Source organism: Dama dama, chromosome 23 (assembly GCF_033118175.1).
Source record: "Dama dama isolate Ldn47 chromosome 23, ASM3311817v1, whole genome shotgun sequence".
Classification (NCBI taxonomy): Eukaryota; Metazoa; Chordata; class Mammalia; order Artiodactyla; family Cervidae; genus Dama; species Dama dama.
Window position 1 is genome coordinate 54,242,855 of NC_083703.1, and position 18,082 is coordinate 54,260,936.

At 52.8% G+C, this 18,082-nt stretch overlaps 1 protein-coding gene across 2 annotated transcripts in view; it reads left to right on the forward strand.

Moving 5' to 3' along the window:
• The window catches only part of ZBTB46 (zinc finger and BTB domain containing 46), a 49,704-nt gene that overhangs the window by 27,439 nt on the left and 4,183 nt on the right, over positions 1-18,082 (forward strand). For both annotated transcript variants that reach the window (XM_061126814.1, XM_061126815.1), the window contains exons 3-4: positions 4,342-4,626; positions 17,002-17,177. In XM_061126814.1, coding sequence (XP_060982797.1) covers positions 4,342-4,626; positions 17,002-17,177 — 461 coding nt within the window. The remainder of the gene's footprint in view (positions 1-4,341; positions 4,627-17,001; positions 17,178-18,082) is intronic.

Here is an 18,082-nt window from a genome sequence, read left to right on the forward strand (position 1 = left end):
TGTGTCTATGCGTATAGATATATATGTAGTTCATATATATTTGCATATATTTGCAGTTCATACTGCATCATCTAGTTTAATTGTCTAGAAATTCTGCTTGTTTTAATTATGATCGCTTTTCTGTTTCAGCTAAAGGTTGAGTGAAAATGTCCAATGTTTACAGTGTATCACTTATAGGAAGAAGGAACAACCCTGCCCCTGTTTTCTGCTCTTGAATTCATCTTTACATTTAACACTTGTCCTTTTACAGTTAAACGTTGATATTTTCTCTTCTGGTTGCCTTGTTTATCAGAGAGAGGTTGGCTGGGGAAGAAGCCCTGAGTGGCTTTCTGCTGGCCTGGAGGTTGGCATGGGGACATTTCCTGCCATCACAGGTGTGTGAAAAGGCTGGACGCACTCTGGCCCTCGTCTAGGCGGCTGATCTCCCTGTCCAGCTCCGGGCAGTGCTGCTGTGGTCTGCTGTATCCAAGAATGGTGCTGCAGTGTCTCCAGGCGGCCCGGATGGGGTCCACTGCCCACGACTAACAGCAAGGCCTAGGCGGTCATCACATGTCTGGCTCCTGGCTTGTCAGTTTTTTAACGTCACCATTTAAAGCTTTTTTCTGAGTCACCAAGTCTAAGTTTGCCACAAAAGACTCTTCAGAGGAGAAATGTGAGGTGAGGGGTTTCCAGGGCCATCACTTGGTGGATGAGCTCCAGCAGCTGAAGGAAGGACCCCCAGGGTCCTCATGTCCTTGCTCAGGAGATGTCCCTGCCCAGAGGGCACTTGGAGACAGTCCTGTCATGCATGGTGGCTAGTGGCTTGGGCTGGAGGCCTTCCCTGAAGCTTGGGTCAGAGCCTGGTGCCCCAGCTCTCCTGGCTCCAACTGGGATCCTCCTCAGAGCAGCATGAAACACGTTCTGAGTCTAACCCATGAATATCAAGTTACCATAGAAGCCATGCCTCCTCACAGGTCCCCACCCTCCACCCCCGGGACACTGGGGATGATTTTAGCTTTTTGATAACAGTAAGAGCCTGCTTCAGTGGGTTTAAGTGACATCAGACAGACTCTTTATCTATGAAAGGATTTGTTGCAATGTAAACACTGCTTTCAACTTCCTGTTCTGTTTGTAGAATTTCACTTTGACCTCATCTTAAAGCTCTCTTTTTGAAATCCAGCTGTGGTCTAGAAGGGCCTTGGAAGGGGCTCTGCCCTTTCTCCTGGTGTCAGGCTCAGCCCTGTAGGCATAAGTGCATTGCCCTCGGGCCTGAGCCTCCACCTCCGGCCCCCTGTCCCCTTGCCAGGCTCCTGGCCCATCTGTCCAGCAGGAGGCTCAGGATCCGGACCCAGGGTAGGCCTCATATGCTGCCTTCTGGGCACTTTGCTCTGCTTTCTCACTTGAACAATACATCCTAGGCCGTGCTGTCCGTGAGCCTCGACTGTCGAGGTGATGTTGGACAGTTAGGGACCCTTGGTCCTCCCCGGTCTCCTTCATGACTCCCGTCTTCATAGTAGACCCATTCCTTCCATGTTTCACTGTATGGTACTTGCATGCGTGTTAAGTTGCTCCGTCGTGTTCAATTCTTTATGACCCCATGGACTATAACCCACCAGGCTCCTCTGTCCATGGGATTCTCCAGGTAAGAATACTGGAATGGGTTGCCATGCCCTCCTCCAGGGGATCTTCCCAAACCAGGGATCAAACCCATGTCTCTTATGTCTAACCTGCATTGACAGGTGGGTTCTTTACCACTAGCGCCACCTGGTCCTTATATTAGGAGATGTCCTGGGTAGGTGCCCAGCAGAAAGACTGAAGGACTTGGGAGGTAGGCATTTCTGCTCAACCAGTCACACTGCTGGGGGCTGTGGGTTCCTTAGTGTTCCTGCAAGGACTCTAGGTGAGGTCATCGAGCCGCCACAGGGGGGCTGACTGAGTTCCTGGCCTTGTGGTGCCTTTTCTGAGTCTTAAGCATTCGTGAGAGAAATCCTCCATTGATGGCTTTAATCTCCTTCACTGTCACCCTACACCCTGTGGACCCTCACCGCTCACTGCAAGCACCTAGGGTGGTCACCCTGGGGGTGTGTCTGGCTAGAGCTCACCAGCCCCTCCCGCCCTGCCCCCCACCAACGACTGCACTGCAGCTGGAAGCCGGTTCACTGTTTCATTGCAGTTCTCACTTGCCAGATATCCTTCCCCAAAACCCAGCCTTTAGCTTTTCACATGTGGCAGGAATCTCTCAGCTTATCTTGATTTCTTTGACAAGCTTTTGAACTTAAATTGTTAATATAATTTCAATAAATTTTGCTTTTTAAATCTGGTGTTTTTTTAGTTTTCAGCCTGTTGTGGGCTGAATGTTTCTGTCCCCAGAATCCATATCTTGAATCCTTGTGTTTGGAGGTGGGGCCAGCAAGCAAGTCCTTGGGGTAATCAGAGGCCCTCCACACACTGGCTGGGGCAAGGAGAGTGGGGAGGAGGCTGTCTGCAAGCTGGAAGCAGGCCCCCACCACCCTGTCAGTCCTGGATCCTGGCCCTTCCAGCCCCGGGAATCAGAACCACCTAAGTCTCTTCCAGGAGCCAGGCCAAGAGAGGCAAAGCCTTCATTTCAATTTACTTAATCCCTACAGTTAGTGGCTAGCAGTGCAAAGTCAGTGCTGATATAAAATTGAAGAGCTGGCAAAAAAAAATATTAAAAAGGTGTATAGTTTGAAAAAAATAAAATATCCTCCAGAAACCTCTGTTGGCAGTAGCTGGAAGGGTCCCTGGATTGTGGCTCCGAGCGTCTGGATCCCTGGGCTAGACCTGTCCAGGTGGAGGTCCCCTGTGGTACAGCCTGGTGCCTGCTGCCCCCACTTCCCAGGTGTGTGAGGCCGTGTCCATATCAGGGGCATAATGCTTAAGTTGGTCCAAGTCTCTGATTTCCACTCGGCCCCTGCTTCCCAGGTCTGAGGAGGGACCTGTCATTTCAGGGACCAGCTTGCGTTTCTGTCCCACGACTTCACATTTGAGGTGACCCGGTCTCCCTCCAACCACCAGCGCCACCCCCCAAGACAGTGCAGGGGTGGGAGAACCCGGCCCATCCCTCCTCCCCTACTTGCCTCTGTCTCGGGAAGGAGCTTGCTTTCCTGTTTCTATTTTGATTTCTCCAGTGTCCACTTGTTCCTGGGGAGCCCTGGCCAGGCAGCAGCTCTCCCTGGGGTCCGTCTGGCACCGGCCCATCTTCGGGCATCTGCAGTCACCCAAGATCCCCCCATCTCCCCCAGCCCCTGGCAACTCCCAGTCTTCTTCATTCTCCATGGGTTTCCCTCTCTGAGTATTTCACATGAGCAGAATCAGAGGACAGTGTTTGTTTCGCTTTCACTGAATATAACATGTCGAGATTCATCCACCTTGTGGCCTGTGCCGGAGCGTCATTCCTGTTTATGCTCAATCACATTCCACTGCATAGATGGACCACACCCTGTTTGTCCCTCACCTGTAGGCGGGCACTCGGGCTGCTCTACCTCTGACCCTGACGGGTGCTGTCACTCTGAGCATGGACATCCTCCTACCAATGGGAATGCCGGCCGTGAGGCCACTCCATATCCAGCCTTTTGAGGACCTGAGCTCCTACACTGAGGCTACATCACTTTATATTCTTACAGCAGCCTGGGGGGCTCCAGGACCCCACGCCCGGTGGGCACTGGTAGGAGTGAAGGGCCTCCTGGTGCCAAGCTGTATTTCCTTGATGACAGATGACATTGAGCACCCCCATTGGCCATTTATGCATTTTCTCTGGACAAGTATCTGTTCAAATATCTTTGAAACTGGGGTGTCTCTCTTCTTACTGAGCTCTGAGGTTCCTTTGCGGAGTCTGGGTGGAATCTCATGTCTGGGCACAGTTTGCAGGGATTTATTCCTGATCTGTCCTCGTGTTTTGCTTGACGGTGTCCTTGGAGGCCTCCGAAGGTTTGGTTTTGACAAAGTTCAATTTAATCTGTTTCAGTGCTCACCTTGGTGTCACCACTGAGACTGTGGCCCAGTCTGAGGCTGGAGCTTTCCTAAGGGTTGTGTCCTTTAGGCTCTTTGATCCATTCTGACGGTCACCCCTTCTCTGAGAGATGAAATTACCCAGATACTCAGAGCACACCCCTTATCCTGGGTGGGCTCCCCTCTCCCCCACCCGCCGTGTTGTGGGTTGAACCCCATCCGAAGTCTTGGCTGTGACATCACTGCTGTCCTGAGACCTCATGGCAGGACGGGATCAGGCTTGATGACAAGCAGCTGGGGGCCGGGAAGCTCCTGGCTCCAGCTTTGCCTGCTGGCTGTTCAGAAGGTTCTCGAGTCGCCTGCAACGTCTCTAACGTGTGTTTTCCTCCCCAGACGCGGACTTGACCATTGCTGAAGCCAGCAGCTCGGACAGCCGAGGGGAGAGGCCAGAGTTCCTCGCGCATGTGGACGAGGGGCTCCTGGGAGGAGAAGGCAGCTACCTAGGCGCGCCCCTCACCCCCGAGAAGGACGACGCGTTGCACCAGGCTACCGCCGTGGCCAACCTGCGGGCGGCGCTCATGAGTAAGAACAGCCTGCTGGCTCTGAAGGCGGACGTGCTCGGGGAAGACAGCTCCCTGCTGCTGGAGTACCTGCCCAAGGGTGCCCATTCCCTGTCCCGTAAGTGCCGCGGCGCCCACTTTCGGCGGGAGTGAGGAGCCTCAGCCCATGATGCGGTGCTGAGGGTGCTGTGCGAACGTGGGGGTCGCGATGGGTCGCGGGGCCTGTGATGGGGGGCTGTCGGGGGCACTGGGAGGGAAGCAGCAGTGTGCTTATCCGAATGTTTCATACTTGAAGTCGAGGCGTGCGTTCGTGCTTGCTAAGTTGCTTCAGTCGTGTCCGACTCTTTGCGACCCCGTGGACCGTAGCCTGCCCGGCGCCTCTGTCCATGGGATTCTCCAGGCAAGGATACCGCAGTGAGTTGCCATGGCAGAGATTGAACCCGCGTCTCTTATGTCTCCTGAATTGGCAAGCAGGTTCTTTACCACTTGCGCCGCCTGGGAAGCCCTGAAATCATGCATCTAACCCTAAGCCCTGATCAGCTGACGAGTGCACCTCTGTGCCTTGCGGAGGACTGGCGCCTGGGCGGCCTCCGGACGGCCGAACTCGGGCTCCCTCTGCTGGCCACGCCCCGCCGGCACCGCCTCGTCCTGCCTGGGGCGTGGCCAGCGTGCGGATCCGCCCTTACCGGGCAGTGCTGCTGCCCCCGCCTCAGATGTGAAAAGGATTTGGGTGTTGTGCTTACACCTTAAATGTCTCCTGCTGAGTTCCAGTTGCTCGGAAGCAAATGACGGAGTGACCCAAGAAGCCCATAAGGTACAGCGGTGCTGGCTGAGTCCCCGGGGGGGCCACCCTGGGCGGGAGCTGCTCCCCCTAGGCTCAGGTGTTCTGTACATCCCTTGTCCTGGGTGCGCAGGGGACCGTCGTGACTATGTCTCCAGACACCCTGGCAGGTTGGTGTCCGTAAGGAAGAGCCAGGTGTGGCCCCGTTTCCCTTTTCGGGGCAGTATGACACACCCCAGAAAGGGCAGTGCTGAGTGCAGAGGGTGTGGGGAATGGGCCGGTCCAGGGTTCTACAGTCCAGCGTGTGTGGCTGGCAGGGCTTTGTGTGGTCCCTGAGCACCACTGAAGGAAACAAAGGAAAAGCTACAGCCGGTTTTGGGCATCTGGGAAGAGTGTCTTTAATTTTCACTCTAATCTTAAAAACAATATCTTCACAACTTTGCTTTCACGAGCACTAAAATATCCTGAGTGTCTGTGATGGAAATTGCTTGTGGCTAATAAAGGCCAACGTGGAGAGCAGCGTGCCCGTTCTCATTGCTTCTCCTACCAGAGTCCGAGGGAGGTGGCCGTTGGGGCTGTCGAAGAACCTGGCTGTGAAGTCAGACCCAGGGCTGAATCCCTCAAGGCTGATGAACACACTTTTGAAAACATGTTTAGGTCTCACTTCTTTGCATCTGAGAAATGGGAATAGTGTCGTTTACACAGCTGTTGTGAGTATAAAATGTGGATGTGTAAGCCAAGTCCGTGTGACAAACGCTCCCCAATGTCATTCCGTTTACCACTCAGATCAAACCCTGAACGTGTTCACAAAAACCCGTAGTTAAGGAAGTGGTCCCAGGGCGTCTGCAGCATCTGGGGTTTAGAGTTGGCAAGTCCACAGGAGCTGAAGGGACAGCTGGGCAGCTTTGTGGGTGTCGTGGCAGGAGCAGCTTAGGGTAGGGTGTGGGGAGATGGGGGCATCCCCTGCAGAGCAGAACAGTTGTTCTGGCTTTTTTTGGGGTTCTCCTAGTTGGTGCGTGAACCTTGTGTGTCAGAGGCCCCAGGAGGTGGGGGCAGCCCTTCTGTACTGAACCATGTGGTCACAGGAGGGATGGTCCTGTCCTCTGTGCGGATGGGGAGTCCCTCCTGGGTGCCGCCCAGCATGGGCCTGCACCCCCAGAGAGCTCACCATCCTGGGGAGCATGGGATGGAGTGTGAGCTGAGGACCTAAAAACACATTGGAAGGGAAGCATGGCTTCACACTGGGCACCACTGATAGCAATGCAGAGGCTCTGCCACCCGAGGTCCCAGGTGGAGACCCCTCCAAGCTCATGGGCACAGAGGCTGCCACGCTTCCTCCAGGGAGACCCGGAAGGAAAGTGGGGCCCTGTGCCGAGGTGCTGGGAGTCCCTCACTCCTGGTCTGGTATGAGGGGGCTGTAGGGTCTCTTTCCCAACTCTAACCCTCAGGTTCCTCGAGGTGCTTGTTGATGAGATTTTTCTGGGCCTAAGCCTTTTGTGATGTTGGGGGATTTGTTGGGCTGACATCCCAGCAGCCATAGCTCGTGGCTGGAGCAGTGGGGGAAGGGCACTCTTCATCATGCTGTCTGACGAGGGTGGCTCCATGGTGTGCGGTGTGCTGAGTGGGACTCCTGGGCCCTGTCAGGTCATCCCAATCTCCAGAGGAGAGCCCTGTGGTCAGCATGGCCGGCCAGGCACACAGTGTTGCAGAAGCAAGGGGTGGTATCAGCACATGTTTAATTAAGAGAACCATCAGATCTGCAGACAGTGCCTAGCAGTAACTGAAGGTCCTTCCTGGACAGTTCTGGAGCCTCCAAGAAAACCGTGTTCAGTTGTTCTCCCAGGTCTGATCACGTCTGGCTTGGCAGTTAAGCTCCACAGATGGTTTTGTTGGTGGATCTCCAGTGTTTAACTGATTTCTCCGTGAGAGGACTTGCGTACTTTTCGTTTTGCTTCAGTTTAAGTTTTTTTTTTTTTGCTTTTATTACATTTGCAGTAGGAGGCTGACATCCCACTGGTTAAAAGTCTCTGTTCACTGAATAGAAACCATGGCAAGCACCTCTGTGGTGCCAAACGTGCTGTTTCCCGAGCCATGTTTGTGGGTGTGTGTTGATCCGGGAGGGACTTTGAAAAATGCCATGAGAATACAAGTAACCTTTATTTCTTGGGAACAAACTGGAGATGAAGCGGTTGCCCTGGTCACTGGAGGCCGAGGCCTGAGGGCAGTGCGTCCCCAACCTCCCAGAAACCCCGACGTCCTGTGCGTGTCGCCGTCGTGGCTGCTGGGAACACACGAGGATCTATCTCACAGCAGTGGCAGTGCTGTCCTGTCTCTGTGGAAGGATGTGCTCCTACAGGAGAGAACGCAGACCTGGGTTGGCAGCAGGCGGGGTCTGCCCTGGATGGGGCCGCCAGTCACAGGCCCCCCTGCCCACATTTCTCCATGCACTGCCCCCGATGTCTGTCAGGGAAGCAGCTGGGTTTTGTTCTGATTGTGGTTTAAAGAATATTTCCTTCTGGTGTTTACATGAATTAAGGACCTTCACTTGAGTCTGGCTTGATATGGGACCTTAAACACTCTCCTATGAAAGGGCATTTGACTTAGGTATTACCACCCTTACAGGTAAATAGCCAGGTTGACACACCTAGAAGGACTTTCTAGAAGATCCTTCCTCCAGGCATGGTTGGGCATGTGCTGTATCCTTGCTGCGCGTTCTGACTTTCTGGGTAGACTACCCTGTCGTAGCCAGACCACCCCCCAGACAAAGCATGTGCGGAGACCCAGATGCTTGGGAGTGGCAAGCAGATAGAAACCTCATCCAGCGAGACTCAGGCCTCATGACATGGCAGCGTGCAGCTCACTGCAGGATGGCCAAAGACAACGCTCCCCGAACTCTCCACAGCCCGCCAGCTGGCGTCCGTTCACGCGGGTGAGACTCGTTTCCTGTGTCCCCAGGACCTGGCACCAGCCCAAGTCACCTCCCTCCGGCCCCTTCGCCCTCCTGCACTCAGAGCCCCGGATGCCCGCTCTGGTGACCGGCCAGACGGAGCCCAGGGAGCCGGCCGCCTCCCCAGCCCAGGTAAGACGCGAGGGCTGCCGGCCAGACGCCTGTCCACTGGGCCCAGTGCCCAGAACCCACATGCTCAGCGTGTCCTGGGTGAGCCTGTGTGGTCGTGGCTGCTTTCCATCCACCCTCTGCCCCACAATCCCCTTGGCCCCGTGTCACTCAGGGTGATGCAGGTGTCGGCTTTGCAGTAATAGTTGCAACATCTGTGACATTAAATCAGCTTTGATATTTAAATTACAATGCTTCTAAGGGGCAATTTTCCCCAGTGTAGAGACTCCTACAGCAGTGGGTTAAAAGCCCTGAACGGTGCTGGTCGGTCTCAAGCGGGTTTTGCTGCGGTGCTGGCGGCTGTGTGTTTGTTACCAGGCATCTGAGATCCACTTCCTGTGTCTCAGGTAGTTATTTAAAGACAGGTCTGTTAGGTTCCATTATTTCCCTGAAGAAAAAAATCTTCAAGGAGGGAGAGTTTGAGCACATGTTTTGTAATTTGAAATAAATCAAATGCTATTTCCGTGCGTTTGAAACCGGGGTGTTTCAGTGGGAGGGGCTGGTGCTGTGCTGATGTGGATTTTTCACGTGTCCGCTCAGGCTTCCTTTCTGGAGGTGTGACGGTCATCCCATGGTGGCTGGTTGGGGACCCAGTGAGTAGGTACATACCTCTGTGCTACCGTCTCCCTGAGTCAGTCGCATCCTCACAGCCCATAATTCGTCTGTCTCTCCTAGGCCGACACCCCCGGACCTGGAGGCCTGGGCTGAGAGACTGGCCCCTCCGGAGGTGACTCCAGCTGGGTCCTGGGGTTTCCACGGACTCTGCCGGCCTGGCCAGGGTGACCAGGGTGTCCTTTTGGCTCGTTGTATGGCCAGGAGCACTTTCACGGTCTGGATGGACTTGCCCAGGGCTCCACCCTGAAGTCAGATAAGGAGCCCCAAGAGATGGACACCTGTGGACGATGGTTTTTGAGGCTGCCAGACCAGAATGGGCATTTGGTACATGGCGGTGGACCTGGGTATGGGCCTCTCTGATGCAGGCAGCCTGGCATTGGGTCCAGGTGGCCAGCAGTGATGGCAGAGCCACACATAGACACACATTCACACACATACACACACATCCTGGGGAGTCATTGGCGCAGGTGGGACTTGAAGGCTACAGTCCTTGAGGGACAGAAAAATCTGTAGAAAAGAATGCAGTGAATCTGCTGGAACTGAAAATACAAAGTGTGAGGCTGAGGATGCGCTGAGTAATGCAGAGCAGTCTGGGTACCACTCGAGACAGAGCACAGGGACTGGAAGAGAGTGATGGAGAAGATCCAGCTGAAACTTGGAAAAAAGGCATTGGGACAAGCAAAGACACAATTAGGAACAGTAAGAATGTCCAGTGCTTGTGCGCTGGGGTCCAGAGGAGAGAAAATAGAGTGGAGCAGTGTCAGGAGAGACAGCAACAGAGAGTGTTCCCAAACTGATGGAAGACATCCTTGCACAGATTCAGGAAGCTCAGTGAACCAAAGCAGAATGACACCAAAATAAAACAACAACCAAACACCAAAACTGGGCACATTGCTGTCAAACTATTGAAAACCAAAGACAAAAATAGAAACCTTGGAAGCAACCTGAGAAAAGAGACATTAAAAGGAACAACATCAAGATTGATGTCTGACTTTGCAACAGAAACAATGCTGCTAGTCTCTAGGGCACTGCAGAAACTCTGAGACCAGAATCCTATAGCCAGCAGAAGTACCCCTTACGGACCAGGGCCACGTGAAGACAACGTCTGCCAGAGAAACAGAAAGGGGGGGCTGCACTGTCACCCAACAGGAAAGACTGGAAAACAGCCTCTGTAGAAAGACTGAGCATTTAAAGCAAAGTTTATGGCTTTTTGTGGGGGTTTTGACTCCAGTAGGAGAGTAACACATGGCACAAACAGCTCAGAGGGTGGGAGGGTAGGCAAGTGTGGGGATTGAATGGGTCTCACCTTCTCTACGAAGTCACAACTAACAGTGACAAAAATCATCGTGTACAGCTCAAAGACTTATGAAGAGAAAAGTGGGATGGTACTTGATTAATTTCAAAAGAAGGCAAGGAGGGAAGGTTAAAGGAACAAAAAGCATAAAAGGACAAATAGAACCCATGTAGCAAGATGGCAGACAGCACCCAGATATTCCAATAGTCCTATTATTACCAACATACTGAACACTACAGGAAAAAGAAAGGGTTATCAGCCTACTTTTCAAAGACAATCTATTGTTTGTAGATAACATGTATTATAGATAAGAACACAGAAAGGTTTAAAGCAAAGAATTTAAAGAAGGCTGAGCACCGAAGAATTGATGCTTTCGAATTATGGTACTGGAGGAGACTCCTGAGAGTCCCTTGGATTGCAAGGAGATCTGACCAGTCAATCCTACAGGAAATTAGTCCTGAATATTCATTGGAAGGACTGATACTGAAGCTGAAGTTCCAATACTTTGGCCACCTGATGTGAAGAGCCTATTCATTGGAAAAGACCCTGATGCTGGGAAAGATTGAGGGCAGGAGGGGATGGGAGAGACAGGATGAGATGGTTGAATGGCATCACCAACTCAATGGACATGAGTTTGAGTAAACTCCAGGAGATAGAGGACAGAGGAGCCTGGCTTGCTGGAGTCCATGGCGTCGCAAAGAGTTGAACACAACTGAGTGACTGAACAACAAAAAGATAAAAAAGAGAAACCAAGGAAACACCAGCATAAAAAGGGTCATCGGTATCAGACAAAGTGAACCGCGGAGGAGTGTTGCTCCAGAGGCTGCTACACAGGACAAGAGAGTTCAGAGGGAAATGCAAATACTAGATACACAGGCTGGGATTTTAGATATATGGAGTGAAAGCTGACAGCATTGAAAGGAGGAAGAAAGAAGTCCACAGTTAGAGTTGGGGATTTTTAACAGATTTCCTTGGTAACTGATAGATCAGCAGACAGAATATCTGCAAGGATGGAGAAGATTTGAACACAATTTTCAAATATTAACCTGGAATAAACCCACTGAGTCACAAGATGCTGCTCTTTTCCTATATGTTGGACTCAGCTTGCTATTTTGTTTAGGATTTTTGCATCTTTGTTCAGAGAAGTATTGGCTTGTAACAACATGGTCAACCCAGTCATACATCACACCAAACAAATGCATAAACATTTCAAGTGCACAGGAAACATTTACAGATAGACCAAGCAGGAATGTAATGGAGATCTAAGCAAATGTCAAACAGTGAACTCATACAGAGTGTGTCCTCTAATCTCTGTGAAGTTAAATTTTAAAAATCAGCAACAGAAAGATATGTAGAGTAAGTCACAATGGAAATTACAAAATATTTTGAACTGAATGATAATGAAAATATGACACATTGAAACTTGTAGGTTACATCTAAAGTCCTATTTAAGGGAAATTTATAGCTCTTGCACTTACTAGAAAAGAAGGTAAGTTTAACTTGAGAAGTCAAGAAGCGAGAAAAGAATAGCAAATTAAACCCACAGAAAGCAGGGGGAGTGAAACAGAGAGCAGATGTCAATGAAATAAAAAGCAGATGGACAACAGAAAAATGAACAAAATCAAACACCGATACATTGAAAGATTAGTAAAACAAACTCCTATCACGGTTATCAGTAAGAAAAGAGGAGAGGAAAGCTGATTGTCAATAATAGGTAAATAAGAGTCATTACAAAGATACTATAGATGTTAGAATGATAATAAGGGAACATCGTGAACAATTTCGTGCTAATACATTTGACAAATTGGAGGAAATGGGCAAATTTCCTGAACAAACACAGTATATCAAACGGAGCATTTTAGGATGCCCCAGGGCCGTGGGTGGGTGGAGGGAGTAGGCTTAGACTGGCTGCTCTGAACCGAATCAGAGATGCTGGGCCACAGGGCTGGCCCTGGTCTGGCCATGGGGTGAACATGGAGGGGACCATGACCCAGATGTGAGAGCTGATAGAGGAGAACGGGGTGGCTCTGGGGTGGTCGGTATGAAAGCTGTGCTCACAGCCATGTTATTTACCTTCTCTTGAAATCCCTCCCTCATGAAGAGGGCAGCCCTGGCCAAGTCACAGGGCCCCAGATGCTGCAGAATACAGAAACTGGGGGCGGGATTAACACAGACAGTGGAGATCAGAGGAGGAGACAGCAGATGCCCAGCCTCGCAGCAGCTAAGAGGAAGAGGCAAGGAGGCCATGGATGAGGGTCTGAGCAGACTATGATGGGGATGCTGAGGTGGGTGGAGTTCTCAATATGTGGTTCTGGGCACTTCCCTGGTGGTCCAGTGGTTAAGACTGCACTTCCAATGCAGGGGGCGCGAGTTTGATATCTGAAATGGTTCTGGATGTTCCCTGGTCAGTGAGCTTACTGTAAATCTGATTCTCTGCAGGGCTGGGTGGAGACGTTGCTTCCTCTAACACTGCTTCACTGAGTGGTACTCTTGTAGATACATTCCTGCAAAACTGTAGGTCCCTGTTACTGAACTTCATACTTTAGATAATCTGGTGCCAAGTTCTGACCTCGCTTCCTCATTTTCAAGCTTGCCATTCGTCTTGTCCGCTTAATTCCAGGCAAAAGGGCTCTGTTTTCAGGGTGGATTGGTAGAGATTGTCTGTTTCAATTTGATGCTATCTGTGCTTTTTCATTTATTTTGATTACTTTTTCACTGGTTGGATTTTTAAGACTTTATTGGTATTTATGAGAATCAAACTTCATGATGTATAAAGGTGTTCTAAGATATATAGACTGTAAACCACAAGTTATGGAAGTGTTAGCTTCTTTCCCTGACAAAGTTCTTTTAATTATAGCAGTCAATGAAAACTTTCCTCAATACTGTTCATGAAAGTAGTTGCATGGTGCCCCCTCCCAAAGACACGTGCGTGTCCTAATTCCTGAGATCTGTGAATGTGATCCTATTTGGGAAAAGGTCTTCTAGACCTAATTAAGGATCTTAAGATAAGCTCTCCGTGGAATATCCAGTCGGTCCTAAACCCAGTGACCAGTGTCCTTATAAGAGACAGATGAGGAGACAGACACAGAGGAGCTGCCACAAGAAAATGGAGGCAGAGACGGGAGGGAGGTGCTGCAAGCCCAGGGAACTCCTGGAGCCCCAGAAGCTGGAAGAGGCAGGAAGGACCCTCCCATGGAGCCTTGGGAGGGACTGCAGCCCAGCAACACCCTGACCTCAGGTGTCTGTCCTCCAAGATAGAGATGACAGGTGTGTGATGCTTTAAGATGCCCAGATTGTTGACATTTATATTAGCAGGAAACTAATAGGTAAAGAAAACACAAAATGCATCATTGTGGATAGGCTCAGTGTGCCTGGGGATGGGGGTCACACTCAGGTTTGTGCAACTAAATTGTTTTTCTAGGGGAAAAATACAACACTTGTGTACAGAGATAAGTATTTCTAACATGTAGGTCTGGATTGTTAAATGCAAGCTAGAATAAATAATTCAAATTTTAATTTTTATGTTTGCAGAAGCAGAATAGAAAGTCTAAAGTAACTCAGAAAGGCTATTTGAAATAAAACAACCTAAAAGCTGTCTCCTTGCGCTGCTTTTCCATCTCAGAGCAGGTGGCACACTTTCTGTGTTCCGTGCGATGTGAAAACTGGGTTGGTGCTGGGGGAACAGCCCGGAGGCCGGTGTGGGTGGCTGTGTTGCTACTGCCTCATCGAAGGCCGGGTTAGGCTGGGCCTGGTGCTCAGATGGGAAGAGAGATATGGAGGGGAGGTTTTCCTCCTTGGGAGCTACCAGGTGTGGCCTGTCCAGATGTGCCAGGCTGGGTGCCCTCCCCTCTGTCCTGACTTGGACCCTCACCTGGACCCACCTGTCCAGTGGCCCTCAGTGGGGGGCTGGAGCCCTGCTCAGGAAGGGCTGCTTCCTCTAGGGTACAAGAGCTGCCGAATGCTCTGGCTGTGCCTACATCTGAGACCCAGGCCTACAGCTTTGCAGGGAGCAGTCCTGCTCACAGTGGTAACCACAGTCTGTGTCCCACATACAGAGGGTAGCCTTGGCCCTGTGAACCAGTAGAGACCATGGCCTTGGCCCTTGGTGCACACAGGGCCTGACAGCCAGCACGGCCGCTTCTCAGGACTTCTCTCCAGGGGCAAAGGTTCTCTAGTAGGCATCTTATTGAGGCACTGTTTGCGAGGGTAAAAAAAAAAATGGAAACAGCTTCCATGTTTGTTGAATAAATAGTGATGTAGCCGCACACTTAAGAACTTACATTTAAGAATCATGCTGTGAAAATGTAATTCACAGATGTTATTGTGGCCCCCTCTGTGAAGGGACAGTGAATGGTGACTGTTCACGCCTCTCACCACCTGGTCTCACCCACTTCCCTCCCGGCACCTTCCCGCCCACCCTGGCTCCCAGCCACACGCATGTCGGAAGTTTCTAGATGTGAGAAAATGCCTTACTTCTTAGGACAGGCTTGGATGCTGAGAGAGGCCTGGTGGCCAGGCCCAGGTTTGGTGGGGACATGGAGCCCCTCTATGTGTACAGACATGGGCAGGCGGCGGGCCTGGGGGTGGCATGGATTCTGAGCTGTGATGACGTCCACACAGCCCATCTTGGGGCTGTGATGGCCTCCCCTGGTGAAGCCATTGGCCTGTGCGTGGACAGGGGTCATCCTGGGCAGTGTGTCCCTGGTGTCTGACTCCATGGGGTGCGGGAGATGACAGAGGGAGAGTGCGGGTCCATGAGGTCAGCCAGGCTCCCGGCAGGCCCTGTGGACAGTCTCATTGACAGTGTTCTGGGAAATAAAGGGGTCTGGCCGCTTGATTATTTAGATGCCCTTTAAGATGTCTCAGGAGAAAACCTATGGCTTGATTTTTGTTGTTGTTCAGTCGCTCAGTCGTGTCCGACTCTTTGCAACCCCATGAACTGCGGCACACCAGGCTTCCCTGTCCTTCACCGTCTCCTGGAGCTTGTTCAAACTCATGTCCATTGAATCAGCAATGCCATCCAACCATCTCATCCTCTGTCGTCCCCTTCTCCTCCTGCCTTCAGTCTTGCCCAGCATCAGGGTCTTTTCCAATGAGTTGGCTCTTCGCATCAGGTGGCCAGAGTATTGGAGCTTCAGCTTCAGCATCAGCCCTTCTAATGATATTCAGGATTGATTTCCTTTAGGATTGACTGGTTTGGTCTCCTTGCAGTCCAAGGAACTCTCAAGAGTCTTCTCCAACACTACAGTTTGAAAGCATCACTTCTGTGCTTGGCCTTCTTTATGGTCCGTCTCTTACATCCATACCTGACTACTGGAAAAACCATAGCTTTGACTATACAGACCTTTGTCAGAAAAGTAACAGCTTGTTTAAGAAGCAAAATAAAATGTCTTTCTCCCTGTTGCCTGGTGTGTTTCAGGGTCAGAGGTGCAGAGTGAACACCCACTTCTCTATGCTTGTGGAGACATAGGCATGTCCAGGGCCTCTGGACTCAGTGTTGACGTACTGCACCATCCCCTGGGCATCATTTCTATGGCAACCTGCCTGGGGCTGGGGCCTGAGAAGCAGAACGGATGGGTGGCGAGGGCCCTGATCCATGTGATGTGCTAGGTGGCCTGGGGTTGGGGAAACTGGGCTGGACGGAGCCATCCTGTCACACGTCCAGCAGCCTGGCCGGCTCTCTTGGGTGAGAGAGGCCAGCTTCAGTCACCGTAGTTTCCCCAGCTTCTCCTCGCCCTGCTAGCTGTGTCATGCTGTGGCCACTGGTTTCTTGTCTGCTTCCCTCTGGTGCCTCCAGGGGCAGCCGTGACCACGGCTGGGCCCTGCTGGGTGCGGATGTTTGGCGGGGTCTGACAAGGGGTCCTCCTGCTGCTGGTATTCATTCCACCTGCCTGCCTTTGGCCTGATGGTCAGGAAACTTGGTCTGTCCCTTGGGTGTGGGTGTTGGGGTGCAGTTGGTGAGTGTTGTGGGTGGCATGAGGGCCGGGGGCTGATTCCAGACGCCTGAGACAGATGTCCGTCCTGGGCTCCCCTCCTGGGAGGAAGTGCCACCAAGCACTTGGGAGGGCCTCCCAGCAACCCTCGTGAGCTTGGGTGACCGACCCAGGAGCCATGGGTCTGGGTACGGGGTGCCCCTTGTACCTCCCTTGGCTCAGCGAAGTGACTGTGGTGTCCGTGACTGCCCAGCACAGGGGGCGTCACTCAGGATGAGCTGCCCTAGTGCCCGGTGGGCCTCACACAGTGGTACTGTCCCCCATGAGCCCCCAAGAATGTGGCCCCAGCCTGGGGCCCACAGTGTCACTCCCTGAAATGTGGGCACCCTGACACCCCACATCCCCATCCTGCCTGGACAAAGCGTGCCCTGGACCACTTGCTTTGGGGCCTGCTGGGGGCTGGCTGCTTGCTGTGTGTCGGGGGCTGGCGGCCTGTCACTAGGCTGTATCCACCAGGCAGCACCCATACCCTGTTGCGGCCATGTGGAGGTGTGGACCGTGTGGAGATGGGTCTGTTGATGCCGCGCGTGTGGACTCGTGTGTTTCAGGGGTGATGTAGGAGGTACCGGCTGATCTGAGAAGCGCACTTTCTCAGAGCATGGACACAGCCCGCTCTGGCCCGGGCCCAGGCCTGGCGGGTGGGCTGAGCAGGACTTGGGGCTGACCGGCAGTCGTCTGTCTTGTCTGTCTTGCAGTGAACGAGTTCACGGTCATCAGGAAGAAGTTCCGCTGCCCCTACTGCAGCTTCTCGGCCATGCACCAGTGCATCCTCAAGCGGCACATGCGCTCGCACACTGGCGAGCGGCCCTACCCCTGCGAGATCTGCGGGAAGAAGTTCACTAGGCGCGAGCACATGAAGCGGCACACGCTGGTGAGCGGCGCTGGGGGCGGGGCCACGCCAGGGCGGCGTGGGGTCATCATGGGGTCAGTGTGGGGAGCAGGGGTCGGTCCCGGGCACGCTTTGTCCAGGCAGGATGAGGATGTGGGGTGTCAGGGTGCCAAGGGAAGCCCTGAAGTGGGGTCCAATCTGCCGTGGGCAAGACCAGGACAGCAGGGACCCCCACATCCCTCCTAACCGGCTCTGCCCCCAGCCCCAGGTGCAGAAGGCAGATGGGCACATCGCCCCGGCCCCACCCCTCAGGTTTCCCTTGAGACCGCCTCTGCTCCAGGCCGGCTTCTGCAGGCGCCTCCTTCCCTGCCAGGACCCTGCCCCCACCCGGGTCTCCTACCACGCAGCCACTTCCTGCGTGGCCCTCCCACTCCCGCCCTGCAGTCGCCATGGGAACCCATGGCCCCTGGAAGGTCTGACAGCCTGGCTCGCAGCTCAGGAGCAGGTGCTGTGTGGATGTATTTGCTTGGCCAGGAAGTGATGGAGAAGGTCGTGCTTGAAACTGCGAGGCAGGCAGAGTCACCAAAAAGCAAGCGAGGAACCCTTGGGTGTGTGAGAAAACAGGGAGGTCAGGCGACTCGGGGCGGGGGCAGGAGAGAACGTCGGGTGGTGTGAGTGAAGGGACCTCAGGGCCGCATGGGCTGGCCAGCAGAGCAAACCACCAGGAGGCATAAAGGGACCACATCTCTGTGGTGAGGGGCCCAGGTGCGTCCTGGCACAGGGCTGGCCATCCAGGAGGGCCAAGGCGAGATCTCAGGCATGACCCTGAGGGAGTAAGCCAAGTGAGGGAGTGAGTCCAAGCCCACCGCCCTAGCACCCGCATCCTTCCTTGCCCATCCTTGCATCCATTCAGACAAGTGTCTGGCCATCTGGTGCTGGTGGACAGG